The 19,687-nt window shown below is 45.0% G+C and overlaps 1 protein-coding gene across 1 annotated transcript in view; it reads left to right on the top strand.

The window, feature by feature from the left end:
- Positions 1 to 4,068: 4,068 nt before the first annotated feature.
- LOC126426758 (uncharacterized) overlaps positions 4,069 to 19,687 on the top strand; it is a 441,752-nt gene continuing 426,133 nt past the window's right edge. The window contains exons 1-2 of the mRNA XM_050088747.1: positions 4,069 to 4,271; positions 10,125 to 10,289. Of these exons, the coding sequence (XP_049944704.1) occupies positions 10,142 to 10,289 (148 nt within the window). The 5' untranslated portion in view covers positions 4,069 to 4,271; positions 10,125 to 10,141. The remainder of the gene's footprint in view (positions 4,272 to 10,124; positions 10,290 to 19,687) is intronic.

The raw sequence follows: 19,687 nt of genomic DNA, 5'->3' as shown, positions 1-19,687 counted from the left end.
TTCCTTTCTCATCGCCCTTGCAGTTCTGTACAACACTACCCTCTCCACAGGCTACTATCACAATGTGTACAAAACCTCCAAAATCCTACTTTTTCTCAAACTGAACAAACCACCCACTGATACCTCCTCATACCACCCCATCTGCCACAGTTCAATGTTTAGCAAGGCCTTCCAATCCATCATCTCTCAATGTATCCACTGCCATCGGCACCAACACCATCTACTTCCTCTTACTCGGTGTGGTTTCTGTCCCTCCTTCTCTGTCAATGATAAATTCCTGAACCTCACCCATTTCCTATCATGCAGCTCAACGACCATAAATCCACCATCTTTGTCTCCCATGACCTAGAGAACTATGCAAACATGTATGGCATTCCGATTTCCTATTCAAACACTAGACTTACATAGTTGCAACCAACTATGTCTGCCTTATTGCATTCTTCTTCTGCAGTCACCCATCCTGCATCATTATTACCTATAACAATTCCAGGACCTTTCAGCCCTCCCCTTATATCTTATACACTGCCAGTACAACCAGACCACCTTCTCCCATTCACCTGCTTCAGTATGCTGATGACACTGCTTTCCTCGCCTTCTACAGCATACTCTAGAAATCCCAATGATCCCACGAAATCCGCCTCAATCAGTTTATCTCCTGATGTAACCAATGACTCCTTAAAATTAACCCCTTCAAAATCCAGGCAATAATTACAGGATGCAGCACCCACATCTTCTGTCTTCACGACTTCTACCCCACCATTTACAACCGTCCTGTCCAGCTAACACACTCAAATACCTTGGACTAAACTTCAACTGACAACTGTTGTGGAAACCTCACCTACTAATCATCCAACAGAGAGCCCACAATAGAAGAAAACTACTAAAACTATTAGCTGGCTGAATATGGGGTCTACACACCTCCACTGACGTTCACACGTACAAATCCCTGATCTGCCCCATTCTTTGGTACGCAAATGTTGCACAGATATCTGTCCGACCCAAGTTCTATAAGTGTCTCCAGGTCCTTGAACACCGTGCTTTGTGCCTCGTTTTTCACATCCGCTTACCTTTCCCTGCAAGAATCCTTTACCAACTCATCAAATTTCCACGTCTCCTCACTCACTTTGAACACGAATAACCTGCATAATACGCAAACTCGACCCCAACAATCCTAATATTCACCCTCTCGTTTCCAATCGTAGCGTGCTGCTGCACAATTATCAGCACAACTTCTGCGTCCTCTCCTAAAGAAATTTCGACTGTCTTCCTCTCCCAGACCACAAACTCCACTGTGACATACACATCCTACCAACTCTGAATCGACCCCACCCTCTCCATCCCGCCCAAGGGCTCCTTGCTTGCCTCTCCCCGTTCCATATGGCCTCCTTCCCCACTACCTCTCGCACCCCACCTCCTTTTTCTGCAAATCTTCCAATACCAGCTACTCCACTCTCCTTGCTCATATGTCATCACCACCATTCTCCCGTCTCGCTCCATACCCACCTTGCTTTTCATCAACAATCTGCCATTCCAGGACAGGTCCTTTTCCAGTTTTAGTGTTCAGTGTTTTTTTCAAATGTTAATGTTGTTGAAGGTTTTTTTCCTTTAACTGTGCTGCTTACCCATATTCTTTCACTGTTTTTTTAATTATTCGTAAAGACAGCATTATTTATTACATTTTCCCACTAATATCACCTTTTAAAAGTAATTTTATATTCTTGGTAAATATGTCTCCTTGTTTTGTGTTTAGCATCTAGGTTAGGGAATAATGTCTACCGGCTGAAACGTGGGTTGACTGTACAACTGTCAGTCCACCTCCCCTTTCACAGTAGTTGAGGTAGGATGAAATAATAAATAAGGAAAAGAAAGAAAGTACTGCGCCACTCAGGACTCGCATTGTCACTCAGTAAAGCAATATAGATTAAACTTTATTAGCCATTAAGCATGTCTTCCATGGAATTGGCATCGTCAGTGCAAATTCTACATTAACGTAAGTACATTTACATGCAAACACATGACTTTACAAATACCGTGAACCAGGTTTATGCTGGCCCAATATTTGCCTATCTTTTTGTATATACCAGTACAAAGAAAATTTTTCGGGTATTTGCAAAGTCTCATACCACCAATCATGTGGTTATTAAACAAAATATCCGGATAAGTGCGAAGAGGACTCGTGCACTGAAGTTTCTGTGTGAATTTAGTTGTGTATATGGATAGTTTATGCATGCGGTGGATCCAGAATTTCAACGATTTTTGCTTGTTGTGGATACTTCCAAGGTATAAAAATATGCGACATAGATGGCCGTGTCTTTTGATTACACTGACATAGAAGATTAAAAGTTTTTACACCACTAAAACACCGTGGGCGTCAGCTTGCTTTCTCCAGTCAAATCGATCAACGTTCTCACTCACGAAATAAATACTGTGGGAAACAGAAGATTTTAGAGCGAATTGAAGGGGTCTGCTGAAGAAGGTGCTGACCAAAAGGAGGGTATTTTGAGTTGCTGCGTATTATATGTTTGATGAAACTGAAAGTCAGGAACAAAATTTCAGAGAGGCAAAACAAATTAGTAGATAGCAGAGATTTCTTTCTGGTGGTACATGTGGGAAAAGTGTTGCCAACATGGGATGCATTCGTAAACACATCAGACAGTGTGATCAGACTAATCCTTACTAAATTAAGCGTTAAGTTCATCATATTTTTCCTGTTTCTGTGAAGTGCATTTTCCGTCTAGCTCAGCCACCGCCTGCTATGTAAGTGACATTCCGGCAATCGTCGTTCGAAACGAAATCGGCGGTTACCTTCTTGTCTTTATGTCAGGTAAATCTGATGTGAAGATCTCACACACACCTCCATCTCATAATTTATTGTGTTTTAGTTATGCTTTGAACAGATTGGAACTGATATTACAGAATTTCTTAAATGTGTTCTACAAAGTGCATGCAGTAGTGAATGTTTGAGAACTGTATACTTTAGTTATGTTCATTCAATAATCAGTTATGGTATTATTTTCTGGGGAAACAGTGCTTAGAATTTACAAACAGTGTTTAAAATGCAAGAGAGAGCAGTAAGAATTATAACAAAAAGCAGTAAGCGGGACCATTGCGGAGAACTTTTCAAAATGTTAGAAATTCTAACTGTTCCTTTTGAATTTATATTCCAAACCACAGTGTACATCAAGAAAAATATAGAAAATTATAGTACAAATATCAGTTTTCATAACTATAGTACAAGTCACTGTCTTCACCTAGACAGGAAGAATAAACACAAGACTCAAAATAGCTTCTTGCATGAAGGTGTAAAAGTGTATAATAAACTGCCGCAGAAAATAAAAGAAGCAGATAAAATGTACCGCTTTAGGAAAAATCTTAAATTGTTTTTGCAGGAACACTGCTTTTACGCTATAAGCGAATTCCTTAGTAGAAAATGATTGTAAAAAACTTTTGTTTCATAATATTTTGATAAGGAGCAAAAATGATTGTAAATAACTTATATGTCACAATGTTTAACTACGTGTAACAACAAACTGTATAAATAGATGAATATACGCAACTGACAACATCTATACATTTTAAAATGTCCACGGATGGCTTATTAAATAAATAAAAGTGTACAAGTTTATCTTACATACTGAAATGCATTGTAAACGGCGCCAAATTCGAAGGGTTTATGAAAAACGAAAACGACTGAGTCGACCAAATCAGACAGACGAAATATGCATCTGGCACAGGTTACAAAAATACAAACAAGTTGAACAATTTATTCATTACTAAAGGAATGCGAAAAGCTTTCTTGTAAATTTTCATATTCCAGGGAAAGCACGAAGCAGTTTACGTAATTTGCTTACGCTTAGCACCTAATAACAGCAACGGTGATTTGCATGTCGACGACGTTATTAACGCCGAAAACTGTGTCGTAAGCCATTATGTTTTGTTGTAAGCTTAATTTAAATTGCCGATGGTCACGCGATTCGATTATAGCTTTGGCCGGCATCTATTCATACGAACATCGTTGCCAACGTAACGGCGTGTAAGTCAGCTAAGTCAATATGGCGTTCAGTGTAGTGTTTGTGTTGGTATCGTGAAGTACCAACAGCTGTGAACTTGTTTCTCGTTTAATATATTCCTCGCCCCGCCAGCAAATAATGATGTTTGCTGGCTATGATGCGTTGCGGTGATTGTGGGTAACGAACGAACACTTCTTCAGACGTAAAGTGTAGCTAGGTGTTCGTTAGCGCGTGACGTGTGTGCAGAGCTACTATTTCGTGGTAAGTACTAGTGTGTAAAGTGCTAACAAAACAGTGTGTTGAATGGAACATAGATCAAGGCACTGGTTCCTTGGGAGGTTCAAACACGAGTCAAGACTGAGTATGCAAGAAGATAACACGAAGTCAGCCCTTCGTCTTCAAAGCCCATGTTGTAGTCTGTTTACTAAACGTGCTGCGAGAGCGGTCATTCTCTCTTTAGTTGTAATTTCTTAAGTGCATATAATAATGGGTATGATGCAGCTTCAGTAAGATGAACTGCATATTTTCAATGTCGTTTTTAATACAACCGGAAACACTTGTAGTAAATGATTTAACTTTGCTCCGGCATGTAGCCGTGTATAAGTTTCTCTGCAGCCTTTCTTCAGTTACACATTCTAAGTAATGTTTATTGTGAATGTGATTTGTATTCATAATAGTTATACCCCACTGATCATGTACATAAGACGGATTTCGTCAGTTGTATACAGAAAAAGTAACTACATACGGATTCAAAAATAAGTGACACGTGCGTACAGTAATATAGGGTCGACAGAAGCGACCGATCCCACGCGCCGGCTTTGACCCGTGACGTAAAGGTGTTGTCGTGTGTGACGTCATGACGGCGCGGAGTTTGGTTTGAGTGTGGCTGTCTCCAGTTCTGTTTTATCTTATTTTATTTACTTTTCTGATCTTTTCGTTCTATCTCGTGAGATTTTTTTTTTTTTAATTTAAAAACACTTATTACTTATTTTAATTATGTTTCCTCCTATTTCTGTTTTAGTTTATTATATTTATCTTTCTGATCTGTTCGTTCTGTCCCGTGAGATTTTTTTTTAAAAAGACAAAAAACACTAATCAGCTACTGAAGCATCTTTATCTCCTATGGGTTGCAGGGGTTACGACCCCTGGGGAGGTGGGTGGGTATTCATGCAGGGCTGCCTTCACTTACACGTTTGCCCCCCCCCGACCCCCCCCCCCCCCCCCACCCAAAACACCCCATTTCCCGCGCTTGTCCCGTTAGTGTCATTAGGCTTCTTGTGGAAAGTGGGTGTGTTTGTTTTTGTTTCCGCCATATTTGTGACGTCATGGGTCAAAGTAGACGGGTGGGATCGGACGCTTCCGTATTTCCCTACTTACTGTAATACATAATATTTAAGTACTTTTAGATATTTGCATATGTGACAAGTATGTGTAACTCACTATACAGTATTAATAACTCACTTGAGAAATTAAGGGAATGAAGATATTCAACCCCATATACTAGGCTACTTATGGAGTATGTCACTTCCAATTCAACGAAAAAATTCAGAAGGGCCACTTATGTTTTGCATGTTGGTGCTAATTGTTAATTTAACATTTCGTTTTTAACGTAATCTTTACTGTGCGGTATGATGTGCCTTACCACGGTTTGCGCGGCACCCCCGTCGGAGGGTCGAGTCCCCCGGGGCAGAGAGAGAGAGAGGGGGGGTCCCATAGAAACTTACCACAATTTTCCAAAAAGCAATCTTTCACTGTCACCGTGTAATAATTTTTTTCTGTGGAGATAATGCTTTAACAGTATTTTTGAATATGTCCTTTTCCAGTGCTTCATTAATGTCTTTGGGTAATTTATTATATAGCTCTAAATCCTGGTTTTCTTCTTTCTGGGTGTGACATTTACTGTTTCTTGTGTTATGTTTGTGTATAGAGGTATTTGTGGCATATCTGTTTTCTGTGATTGGGAAAAGATATTTGTACGGAGTATAGTTAAGGCCAGTAGCTGTTTAAATTATTCCAGGCACTGATTTGTTTGCTATCATAATTGTATGTTGTCTCCACTTCAGTTAGTTACCTAGTACATCTGCAAAAGCTATGTGTTGTTTACACAGCTTACCGATTCACATTTTATATTTAGTTTAGTGTTTGTTATTATTTTTGATTCTATAGAAATTTGGGAAATACGGAAGCGTCCGATCCCGCCCGTCTGCTTTGATCCATGACGTCACAGATATGCCGGAAACGACCATAAACAACGATTCCAATATGGCGCATATGAAGTCGTTATGTACACATTGTGAGGACGAAAATACATCGAAAAACAAACACACACACTTTCCACAAGAAGCGTAATGACACTAACGGGACAAGCGCGGGAAATGGGGTGTTTTGGGTTAGGGCAAACTAAATATAAACTAATTTAGACACCCACCCACATACAAAACAACACAAAAAGACGAAAAAAACCGACATCACAAAACTCCCCAAATACCACTAAACAGTATCATCTGGAATCGGACACTTCCCTTGGCCTATATAGCTCAAAAACATCTCCTGATACCAACATACACAGCCACACATCGGGATCGAACACTTCCCTTGACCTGCGCACTTAATTTTATCCGTCGTATCCATTCCTGAACAAAAACAACCGATTAATTTTACTACAATTACCACACGATGTACAGCGAACACTAAATTAACCTTCACACAAAATCGTTATCTCACTGAAACGAATTCCACTACAAACACAGCCGACACTCGAACAATTCTGGATAATGAGCAAAAGCAAACTGAGCCCATTACACCACACGAACGAAAACCCTGAACATACCACCAGAGAGCACAACAAACCACAACATGACGACATCTAGAAACACGCCACACTCAAACCAAACTCCGCGCCGTCATGACGTCACACACGACAACACCCTTATGTCACGGGTCAAAGCCGACGCGTGGGATCGGACGCTTCTGTCGACCCGAAATTTGTATGGTTTTTCTTTATCTTAAATGTTACTTTATTTTCATCTGACCACTATGGTAGAGATAGCCACCGAAAGCCCGAGAACTTTACTCAAATTCAGGAGGCCTGAAAACCGAGATGATTTTATTCAGACATGCTGCTAGAAAAGACTCTGAGGACACCTGATGACGATGGCAGAGATAGCTATCAAAAGCTCAAGAATTAATCAAATTGATGCAGCTTGAAAACTGAGAAGATTTTATTCAAATTCTCCAATCATAATGTACAAATCATAAGCAATAAATTCTGGTCAGAGTTCACATCTGCCCCTGGAAATGTCTCACAGTTTAAAACATGGTTCCAAGATGTATGTCTCACCGTTATATAATCAATGTAAAACCTACCATTGTGTCAGTCTTATCCACGTATGTAACATACGTCGAAATCCACATACATACTCCACCAGCCACTTCATTGTACCATTACTGATCGTTTTCTGTCCTGATTCACTTATAAATGAAGTCCATTCATTGTCTAAGTGGGGTGGTAAAATTTGTGCTCATCCTCTTTTGTGATTGTTGAACCAAGTGTTAACAATGATTGAATCGTGCTCTAAGTAAAATTCTACTGGGTGGTTGCCCCCTTTACTCCTTCCTATCAGTTGATATTCTCCTACTATTTTTCCTTCTCTTTTTCTTCCTTCTACTGAGTGGCAGTCACGCTTCGCAATTAAATTTTCCTGTTTCTAAACCACCTGAATATTTTATTTATTTATTTATTTTTTTTTTCAATCATTCATTCTTTCAATCTCTTTATGTGAAGAGCTAGTTGACATGTAAACTACTACCTGTTGTGGATGTTGGCTTTGTGTATATCTTGGCTACGATAATGTGTTCACTGTGCTGCTTATGGTAGCTTATCCACATGTCTCTTTTCTTATTCCTTATTAGACCTACTCTTTCAGTACCTCCATTTGATTCTGTATTTATAACCCTGTACTTACCTGACGAGAAGTCCTGTTCATCCCAGCAGTGAGCTTCATTAATTCCCACTATATCTGATTTCAACCTGTCCACTTCCCTTCACAAATTTTCTACCCTACCTACCCAATTAAGATGTCTTTATCATTCCACGGTCCTACCTGTAGAATGCTGAAAAGGCTGCAGCCCCCCCAACAGGAACCACAGGTTGGCCTGACCTCTCCGCAAATACTCCATTGTGAATGCACCTGCTGTATGGCTACCTGTATCTTTGAGCCACGCATTGTTTAAGGTTCGTATGGAGACCAAACTTGGTACACTTATGAAGCAGAACCGGGAAATAAGTACTATGGAGAAAAGATGCCTCTAGAAGTGTACAGAAGGGAATAATAAATGAAATATGATGTTCGTGAAAGTCTAAGGTTAAGTATGATTTTTGTTGATGTGCTATACTAAATCAGGGAAATACGGAAGCGTCCAATCCCGCCCGTCTGCTTTGACCCATGACGTCACAAATATGGCAGAAATAACCATAAACCACGATTCCAATATGGCGCATATAAAGTCGTTACGTACACATTATGAGGACAAAAATACATCAAAAAACAAACACACACACCTTCCACAAAAAGCCTAATGACACTAACGGGACAAGCACGGGAAATGGGGTGTTTTTGGGTGGGGGCAAACTAAATATAGACAAATTTAGACACCGACCCCCATACAAAACCACACAAAACGACGAAAAAAACCGACATCACAAAACTCCCCAAATACCACTAAACACAATCTCACCTGGAATCGGACACTTCCCTTGACCTATATAGCTCAACAGCTGCTCTAGATCCCATAAATTAGGATCAAACACTTCCCTTGGCCTATACAGCTCAAAAACATCTCCCGATACCAATACCGAGATACACAGCCACACATTGGGATCGAACGCTTCCCTTGACCTACACACTGTTAATTTTATCCATCATATCCATTCCTGAACAAAAACAACAACCGATTAATTTTACTAAAATTAGCACACACATACAACAAACAACACTAAATTAACCTTCACACAAAATCGTTAACTCACTGAAACAAATTCCACTACAGACACAGCTGACACACTAACAATTAATGTATAATGAGCAAAAGCAAACTGAGCCCATAACACCACACAAACGAAAACCCTGAACATACCACCAGAGAGCACAACTAACTACAACACGACGACATCTACAAACATGCCACACTCACGAACCAAACTCCGCGCCGTAATGACGTCACACACGACAACACCCTTACGTTACGGGTCACAGCCGACGTGTGGGATCGGACGCTTCTGTCGACCCTAAATCAGTGGTGTTTACTTGTTAGAATACTAATGTAAAGGTGATCTCTTGTGAAATGCAATTTGATAAATACTGTTGACAAGGGACACGAATGTCCTCGAGAGTTGGTCAATGGCTACAGGGATCAGACATTTGTCCAACACAATTCATATCTGACTATACGTCAAAACAAAGGTAGGCTACTGTGGTATTTTGCTGCATCATTTAGAACTGTGTGTGAATTCTGACTACAGTATCTGCTGTGGTATAGCCAAATAATTTCCATCCAAACTGATCTACAGCCAAGTTAAGTGAGAGTCCTCTGTGTAAATGGCAGTACTCCTAGAAGCTACTGATTGCAGACTCTGCAGTTTCCTCAACTCTCTATCCTTTCCAAGAAGCTATATACATAGATGAGGAAATTTCAAAATTTTGTTTTCAACTGGCATCGTGGTGTTTCTTTGGTTCAGTATCCTTTCAGTGCTTGGGGATGTTGTCGGAATTGATTCAATCTAGCACATTTTTCAAATTAGATTTTGTGCATCATTTTTATTATTGCATATTCTACATTTTCTGACATCAGCATCAGAAGTCACTGAATCACAATCAATCGGTGATTTTTAGGAACTCGGAGAGTGGCAGGGTTTCTTCTCTTCATTTCATGTCACAAAAATTTTTATACCACGTGTGAGAATGACACGGTTAATACGATAAATAGGAGTACCGGTTATTATGGAATACGAAACACATAATCGAGGTGCTGACAATTCACCACTGATATGGGATTATTCGGCGTGACTGCTCCTTATGCTCATTTTTCGAAAGTGGCTTTTTTGTATTGTTACAGAATTTGCTGCATTAACAATGCCTTTAAAGAAACGTAAGGCAATTGGTCAAGTGCATCCGGCAGCAAAAAAAAAGAAACAACAACGCAGACGAGAAAGGGACGCAAGACTAGCAATGCTGCACCAGAGAGCTTCTTCAGCCAGAGCGTCCGGGACCGAGAAACTGTGTGAGGCCAGATTGCTCTACATACACAGCTCATTCTTTTTCCCTTTTCTAATGGAAGACAGGAATAAATACAAACCTGGACAGTTCTGGGTATTCAGTTACATTTAACAATTTGAATGCTGTTCTCGTGAATATGTGTAATTGAAGTTTCTTTGCTCGTACATTACAAACATAGCCTAGTCAGTTTACTTTCCTTTCTAATAGAAGATTCAAAAAAATAAATAGTTACTCTGATGCCGGTATATAAGCACCGACACGTACGCAAGTGAGTAGAGTGGCATTCGTGTCTTTCCAACGTGCTTGTGGAAATGTGAATGACGGTGATGTTATTACCAAATGCGTTCAAACGGGGTCAGTGTGCTGGGATTCCTTTCTCGGCTGCCGAAGGACAAACACGTGGAAACATCGGTCGGGGAATGAAGAACGTATACGGGGCAGTAGGTCTGTCGAAAACCAGTGTGCCGGAACGGTGCGCAGAATTCCGTGCCGGTCACGATTCGACACGAGATGTCGATTGTTCTGGGAGGCCCGAGCTGGCAGTTGATGGTGTGGTTAGGACAGTCAGTCACATAACCACTATGTGCTAGGAAAGGACCTCGTCATCAGCTTCAGTGGTGTGCAACACATTATCTGGCAGAGTTAATCTGCTGTAAGATCTGCAACCGGCGGATACCCCGGGCACCGAATTCCGAACCAAAAGCAGACTGGATGGCTGTTTTCCTGAAGCAGCCGATGTGTTTCAGTGTTGAAGATAACACATTCTTTGAGTGCATTGTTGCAGGCAGTCAAAGTCTGTACTGCCTGTGGGAACCAGAGGTCAAAAGCTTTGACTACCGCAGTGGTGTTAACCGTCATCCCCCTCCCTCCCCCCTCTTCCCACCCGGCGGGTCTGAGGTTAAGAATCGGCCCGAGGTATTCCTGCCTGTCATAAGAGGCAACTAAAACGAGTTTCACACGTTTTGGCCTTTATGTGATGGTCCCCTGTAGGGTTTGACCTCCATGCTTCAAAATTTTCCCGGAGAGCGCAAGCCAATTGGGGAAGGGCACCTTACACGGTGCATCGTGTCTGTAGTGCTTTGAGGTCTTTAGCCCACTCTCTTGTCATCGCATTTCAGTCCAGCTCATTCTCCACCTCTTGGGCGATGGCACCTTCCTGGGTGCATTTTCCACCGTGACACTGTACAGTGTCACTTTTTGCGTCAACGATGACCGTGGACGAGCACCCGATATCCGGCACGGTAGCCAGTCCGTTGTGGTGGGGCCGCCCTGTACCCTGGCCATCCTGCCACGTGGTCTTTGCTGCGGCTGTGTGGCGCCCGTCGGGAGGGCCCCTGGCCGGAGTGGGTGACATGCCGTGAAGCGTAGTGAATCGTCTCGTGCTGGTGGTGAAACACCAGCAGTCTCTAACCATTCACGAGCTCAGTTCAACGCACAGAAGTACAACCCCAAATCATTCCCCTCCCTGGTCACACCACGGGAGGAACGTCAGGCTGATTATGGCAGCAGATCTTATTTGCCCCGGTACCTTCTATGTTCGAGAGCTGATGGGGAATCTTTTGTGGTGATGAAGCCTCAGTTTTTTTGTTGAGCATTTAGAGGACAAGTTTGGGGAGGTGGAGGGATTGTCCAAAACGAGATCTGAGTCAGTCTTGATCAAAACAGCATCCTCTGCCCAGTCACGGACGTTACTCGCTTGTGACAAGCTGGGGGATGTTTCTGTCACCATCACGCCCCATAAGAGTTTAAATGTGGTCCAGGGTATCCTATTTCACAGGGACCTTCTTTTGCAATCTGATGATGAGCTGCACGCCAATTTAGAGCGGCGAGGTGTACATTTCGTCCGGCGTGACCACCAGGGTCCGAGGGATAGTCGGGTTGCTGCCAGTGCCTTCATCTTAGCCTTTGAGGGTGACACATTGCCCAAGAAGGTCTAGGTGGTGACCTACCGCTGCGATGTAAAGCCCTGCATCCCTCCCCCGCTGCGGTGCTTTAAGTGCTGGCAGTTTGGCCATATGTCTTCCCGCTGTACTTACAGCATCACGTGTCGAGGTTGCAGGCGTCCGTCACATCCCAGTACTCCGTGTGCCCCGCCTCCTGTCTGTGTCAACTGCGGAGAGCACCATTCGTCTTGCCTGCCAGATTGCAGGATTCTCCAGAAAGAAAGGAAAATCGTGGAGTACAAGATCCTGGACCGACTGACCTACACTGAGGCTAAGAGAAAATTTGAATGCTTGTATCCTGTACCTATGACATCGTCTTACGCCACCACTATAACAGTTGTGGCACCGTCAGCTCTGCCGACCCCAATCACCTCTCTCAGAGCCGGAACACTACATTTCCCTCTTTGCTGCTCCTGCACCACCTACTTCGGGAACAACCACCTCCCTCCCCGACCATCGTGGACATCCGTCCCCACTTCTAAGCCGGAGAAGCCTAAGTTTTCTTCGGCATCTCTCGCCAGGAAGGGGTCCCTCGGGTCACTCCCTTCCCAGGTTTCTGCTAGTGGAAAAGATGACACCCGCCAGTGGCTGAAGAGTCCTAAAGCAGCTGGTCGTAGGGCTTCACGCTCGTCCTCAGTGCCGGAGACTGAGCCAGTGAAGTCCTCCTAGCCAGGGAAACCCCAGGAGCAGCGAGAGAAATCTAAAAAGAAAACCCTTAAGACCGAGGAAATTGTGGTGGCACCCACACCACCACTACCTGCAAGCTCTGCAGCTGAGGATGGGGTGGAGATTTTGGTGTCCGCTAAGGACCTAGATCTCGCCAGACCCTCGGACACGACGGATACAGACTGCTCGGGCAATAAATCGGTGGCCGCCGGTGACTCTGAGACGTAAACTGCCTCATCGAATGTCCCGTGTCTTCCCAGTCCCACGATGTGATCCGCCTGTGAAATTGCGGCGGTTTTTTCCACTGCCTGGCTGAGCTGTTAAGCTTTACACCTGCTGTCTGCACTGCCCTCCAGGAAGCCTGGTTCCCGGCAATGCGGACCCCTGCCCTCCGTGGTTATAAGGGATATTACAGGAACCGTAGCAACTGTAATAGAGCGTCAGGTGGAGTTTGTGTTTATGTCCTAAACTCAGTCTGTAGTGACACCCTGCCCCTTCAAACCCCTCTTGAAGCTGTGCCTGTCAGAATAAGGATGATGCAGGAAATAACTGTCTGCAATGTATATCTTCCTCCAGATGGTGCAATACCCCTGAATGTATTGGCTGCACTGGCTGATCAACTCCCTAAACCTTTCCTACTTTTGAGAGATTTTAACACCCATAGCCCCTTGTGGGGTGGCACCTTGCTTACTGGCCGAGGTAGAGATGTCGAAACTTTACCCAGTTCGACCTCTGCCTCTTAAATACTGGGCCGCCACACGTTTCAGTGTGGCTCGTGGTAGTTACTCGGCCATTGATTTGTCAATTTGCAGCCCAGGACTTCTCCCATCTATATACTGGAGAGCACAATACGACCTGTGTGGCAGTGACCACTTCCCCATCTTCCTGTCATTGCCCCTGCATCAGGTGCATGGACGCCTGCCCAGATGGGCTTCAAACAAGGTGGACTGGGAAACTTTCACCTCTGCTGTCACCGTCGAATCTCCTCCACGTGGTAACATTGCTGTGATGGTTGAGCAGGTGACTACAACAATTGTTTCTGCACCAGGAAACACAATCCTTCGCTCTTTAGGGTGACCCCGGGCAAGGCAGTCCCTTGGTGGTCATCGGAAGTCGCTGAAGCTCCCTGGAGCACCTCATAGCCTTTAAACCACTCCGTGCCCGCATTCGCCATCTTATCAGATGACAGAAGCGGGAGTGTTAGGAGAGATATGTCTTGACCATTGTGTGCCATACGTCACCTTCCCAAATCTGAGCAAAGATCTAACGTATTTTCGGGTACCAGACCGCAACAGGTGTTCCCGATGTTACCATAAATGGCATGTTATCTACCGACGCAAATGCGATTGCCGAGCATTTTGCTCGAGCCTCTGCATCGGAGAATTACCGTCTAGCCTTTTGCACTCTCGAACGGCGGCTGGAAGGGAAAGTCCTCTCATTCACTGCATGCCACGGTGAATCCTGTAACACCCCATTTACAAAGTGGGAGCTCCTCAGTGCTCTTGCTCATTTCCCCGGCACAGCTCCCGGGCCTGATCGGATCCACAGCTCATCTGACTACAAGTGACATATCCTCGTCATCTTCAATCGGATCTGGTGCAATGGCTTCGTTCCATCGCAATGGGGGGGGGGGGGGAGGCGAGGGGGAGGGGCACCATAATTCTGTTGCTGAAACCAGGAAGAAAACCACTTGATGTGGATAGCTTTCGGCCCATCAGGCTGACCAACGTTCTTTGTAAGCTGCTGGAATGTATGGTCTGTCAGCGGTTGGGTTGGGTCCCGGAGTCACATGGCCTACTGGCTCCGTGTCAGAGCGGCTTCCGCCAGTGTCACTCTACCACTGATAATCTTGTTCCCCTCGAGTCTGCCATCCGAACAGCCTTTTCCCGATGCCGAGACCTGGTTGACATCTTTTTGACTTAACATAAAGCAGAACAGAAGAGAACCGAAGCATTTGAGATGTGGTGCTATAGACGAATGTTGAAAATTAGGTGGACTGATACGGTAAGGAATGAGGTGGTTCTACGCAGGATCGGAGAGGAAAGGAATATGTGGAAAACACTGATAAGGAGAAGGGACAGGATGATAGGACATCTGCTAAGACATGAGGGAATGACTTCCATAGTACTAGAGGGAGCTGTAGAGGGCAAAAAGTGTAGCGGAAGACAGAGATTGGAATACGTCAAGCAAATAATTGAGGACGTAGGTTGCAAGTGCTACTCTGAGATGAAGAGGTTAGCGCAGCAAAGGAATTCGTGGCGGGCTGCATCAAACCGGTCAGTAGACTGATGGGGAAAAAAAAAAAAAAAAAAAAAAGCATACGACACGACCTGGTGACATCATATCCTTGCCACATTGTAAGAGTGTTGTCTCTGTGGCCCGCTCTCGATTTTTATCCAAAACTACCTGTCACTCCGTACTTTCCGTGTCCAAGTTGGTGCCTCCCATAGTTCCATCCATATCCAGGAGAATGGAGTCCTGCAGGGCTCTGTATTGAGTGTCTCTCTATTTTCAGTGGCCATTAACGGTCTAGCAGCAGCTGTCGGGCCCTCCCTCTCACCTTCTCTGTTGCAGACGAATTCTGCACTTCGTACTGCTGCTCCAGTACTGGTGATGCCGAGTGTCACCTACAGGGAGCCGTACACGACGTGCAGTCACGGGCTGTAGCCCGCGGCTTCCAGTTTTCCACCGTGAAGACGTGTGTCGTGCATTTCTGTCGGCGTCGTACCGTTCGTCCGAAACCGGCACTTTACCTTAATGACGATCCACTCACTGTAGTGGAGACGTATCGATTCTTAGGTCCGGTTTTCGACACTAGTTTGACTCGGTTTCCTCACCTTCGTCAATTTAAACGGAAGTGTTGGCAGCACCTCAGTGCCCTCCGCTGCCCGAGCAACACCGACTGGGGCTCAGACCGCTCCACGCTGCTGCAGCTCTACAGAGACCTCGTTCAATCCCGCCTCGACTACGGGAGTGTTATTTACGGTTCGGTGGCACCCTCGGCATTGCATTTGCTCGACGCATTGCACTGTCGCGGAGTTCGACTAGCGACAGGAACCTTTAGGACGAGTCCGGTAACGAGCGTACTGGTGGATGCCGGAGTCCCTCTGTTGAAGATCAGACGTGCACAATTGCTTGCCAGTTATGCTGCACACATTCGTAGCTCTCCTGAACATCTTAATTACTGTCTTCTTGTCCCAACGACGGCTGTTCACCTACCGCATAGCCGGCCCAGGTCAGGGCTGACGATTGCAGTTCACGTGCGATCGCTTCTGTCCGAACCGGACTCCTTGCCCGTACCACCTCTCCTCGAGGTCCATTCCCGTACACCTCTGTGGTGTAGCTGTAGGCCGTAGCTTAGCCTGGACCTTTTGTGTGGCCCTGAGGACTCCGTTAACCTGCAGCTCTCCGCTGTCACTTCTTTTCGATTCTCGAAGTGTTCCGGGGCTCTGAAGTGGTTTACACCTACGGCTCGATGACTGACGGTAATGTTGGCTAGCCTTTGTCCACAGAGGCCGTATTGAACAGCATTCCTTGCCCGATGGCTGCAGTGTATTCACTGCAGAGGTGGTGGCCGTATCTCGTGCACTTCAGTATATCCGTTCGTGATGCGAGGAATTGTTTCTTCTGTGTACTGGCTCTTTGAGCAGCCTACGAGCTATCGACCGGTGCTACCCTCGCCATCCTTTAGTGGCGTCCGTCCGGGAGTCCGTCTGTGCCCTGCACCGGTCCTGTCGTTTAGTGGTGTTTGTGTGGATCCTGGGACACGTCGGAACCCGGGAAATTAACTTGCCGACAGGCTGGCCGAACGGGCTACACCGAAACTACTTCTGGAGATGGGCATATCCGAAGCTCACCTGCGTTCTGTCTTACACCGCAGGGTTTTTCGGCTTTGGGAGATGGAATGCTATAACAGTACGCACAACAAACTGCGTGTCATTAAGGAGACTACGAATGTGTGAAAGTCTTCCGTGCGGGCCTCTCGCAGGGAATCGGTTGTCTTCTGCCGGCTCTGCATTGGCCACGCTTGGGCGACCCACGGTTACCTCTTGCACTGTGAAGACCCACCTCAGTATCATTGCGGTGCCCGGTTGACAGTGGCCCATATTATTTTGCACTGCCCTAGACATCATCTTCGGTTACCGGACTGGTTATCACTAATTTTAGCACACTACACCCTATCGGCTGATTTGGTTAAATGTTTTATACGTGAGGGTGGGTTTTATCATTTGATCTAAGTTTTTGCGCATGTCCTTTGCCCCTCTGTGTTCTCCACACCAGTGCTTTTAGACTAGATATTTTAATGTTTCGTCTAGTGGCTGGCTTCTCCTTTTTATTCTCGTGGTTGGCCAGGCACGGTCATCTGCTGTCATGTTTTTATCCCTTCTACCTGTTTCTTGTGCGTCTCTGTGGTTTTCTTGTCCTCTTTTGCTCCTTTTAGTGTTCGTTGCCCTTCCTTTGTTCTTGTGGTTTTCCTTTCTTTCCATTTTGTGTTAAATGTCTCTTCTGTTTTATTCTCACACTTGTGGCGTTGTTTTAGCAGGAAAAAGGGACCGATGACCTTGTAGTTTGGTCCCTTCTCCCCTCTTTTTAAGCGACTGACCAACCAACCAACCAACCAACCAGCCAGCCATCATTGCCTTGTCCCGAGAAGTGAAAGAGCCAGCGATCTGCTGGAAAGGTGATGCTCACATTTTTCCTCGATTTCCAGGGCTTATTGGAATTGATCTCATCATCACTGGGGAACATTACCGCACAACACTAAAAAAGTTACGGCACGCAATTGACACGCGAAACATCCAGGAAAACTGCAATGAGGGGTGTTGCTGTTTCATGATAACGCACGTCCCATTTCGTGAATGTCGTAACACAGAAGTTTAGTCAATTCAGGTGGGAGACACTGGGAGCACCTGCCATATCCTTTCTTGTAAAAATAAAATTTTTGTTTGAAAAAAAATGTTTTGGGCTTTATCCAAAACAGTAGCTACTTTCCAGATATGCGTGATACATGCTAGACACTGCAAATACCTGGAGTGACATTCATCCTGCTCTCTCAGTTGAGTGGCTGGAGTGAGTGAAAGTGGGTGTGAATTTTTTACCAACTTTAACACTTCAACGCGCGTGAGTTCCACGAGTGACAGTATCCGATAAAATTTTGTGTTCGTCCTAGCAGAAGCGCGCCTGTGACCTACGGTAAATTGGAGACAGAGCTTTCGGTGAGCCTCCTGTCGAGCCTGTTTTAATCGGCAGGAGGTGTTTAGAGGGGGCTGGGAAATTAGTCGATTGCGAGGAGGAGACCCTACGGAGATGACAGTCTCTTCTCGGTCACTGTTATTACGAGTGCTACACGTGCCACCATCGGACAACTAGCACACGGTCTGAAGATGCTGTATCAATTGGATGTGTTCACATTTGTTTCAAAGGAACATTTACAAATATTGACACACCTTTAGTGCACGATCTCAGTCGATGCTGGCGTTGCGTACTCCAGAGCGAAAGCAGAATCGTGCTTGTGTGTGCTACTATTGCAAAGTCTGTGCTGAAGGTGGTGAAGAATTGTGGCAAAACTTCATCACTGCAGCTGAAATAAGGGTGTGTTGTTACGACTGAGAAATGGAACTGAGTCACACAGAGTGGTCGCTACACAGTCACCCCAAAACCGGGCGCACTTGCGAGACTCGCCACGGTGCACACTTCTACTAGCCGGAGAGGTACGGCAGTCGCCGAAGTTTACTACGGACAGTCTCTGACCTGACTGACGAGGGACCGTGCATTCGAAAGAAAAGGAAATAACTTGTTAGGCGTGAAAGCTTTGTCGGGCTAATGTCGGGTCACAGTGGCTGTTTCCAACTGTGAAAGGCATTTTTATGACACTCCTTACGCGTTACAGTCCAGACCTCACACTTTGCAACTTTTTCCTGTACCACAGTGCTTAAAATGACCTGTTTGGCTGCTGCAGATGTGCTCGTCAAGTCGCGAGTTGAGGGCTACATCATTGTGGCCCGATGTGTCTGCTTGCACTAAGTAGTCTGTGTTTGGGACCGTATGTGGACAGGAGTTATCGGAGCTGCCTGTCGCACTATCTGACAAATATTTACGGAGTGCTTTCTGTGACGGATCGTCCCTTCACTCTAAAATTTGTTGCAACTGAGATGAACATTATCTTAGGCCTAAAAATTAGTTTCTGAGTTTGGAGCTTCTCTGTGAATTTAGAATTGTTACAGATCTGCAGAGATAGTTTTACATCAGTAGTTTCTGGTCCATTTTAGGTAACTCATGCCAAAAGTTACTGTCTCTTTCATATTCTACCACCCAATCAGTGGTGTAGTCAGGATTTGAAAGAAGTGGGGGCTCGTAATTAATATATGGTACTCAGTTTAGAAAAAGAAACCGTATCAGTTTATTTGCTTGTGTGACTTACATGGTAAGGGTTGCTGGAGGGGAGGGGAGGGGGGGGGGGGGCGAGATAGGCCATCTCTCATAGCCCCAGACACATCTTGAAGGAGAAGGGAAAAATGCTGCAGATGTCAAGGAATTATGTTGTTTAGTGTCTGTTCTAGGCAACAGTTCTGAACAGAGCAGAGGGACTTTTTTTGGTCACAGCTCCGAGAGCTGTCTGTCTCGAGAGTCGGCTGATCGTGTGATGTGATTTGATTAGTGAGGCATCTTTGTCAATGGCGGTTCGGCCTATTCTCTTGTGAACCAGTTGAGTATTGTCGCGTCAGCTGAAAGGTGGCAAACAAGAAAGGCAGCCTCTGTGTAAAATTTATTACTCGTGTTTGGGGCTTGGGGA

Source organism: Schistocerca serialis, chromosome 11 (genome assembly GCF_023864345.2).
Source record: "Schistocerca serialis cubense isolate TAMUIC-IGC-003099 chromosome 11, iqSchSeri2.2, whole genome shotgun sequence".
NCBI lineage: Eukaryota > Metazoa > Arthropoda > Insecta > Orthoptera > Acrididae > Schistocerca > Schistocerca serialis.
This window is presented reverse-complemented; position numbering and strand designations above follow the sequence as displayed.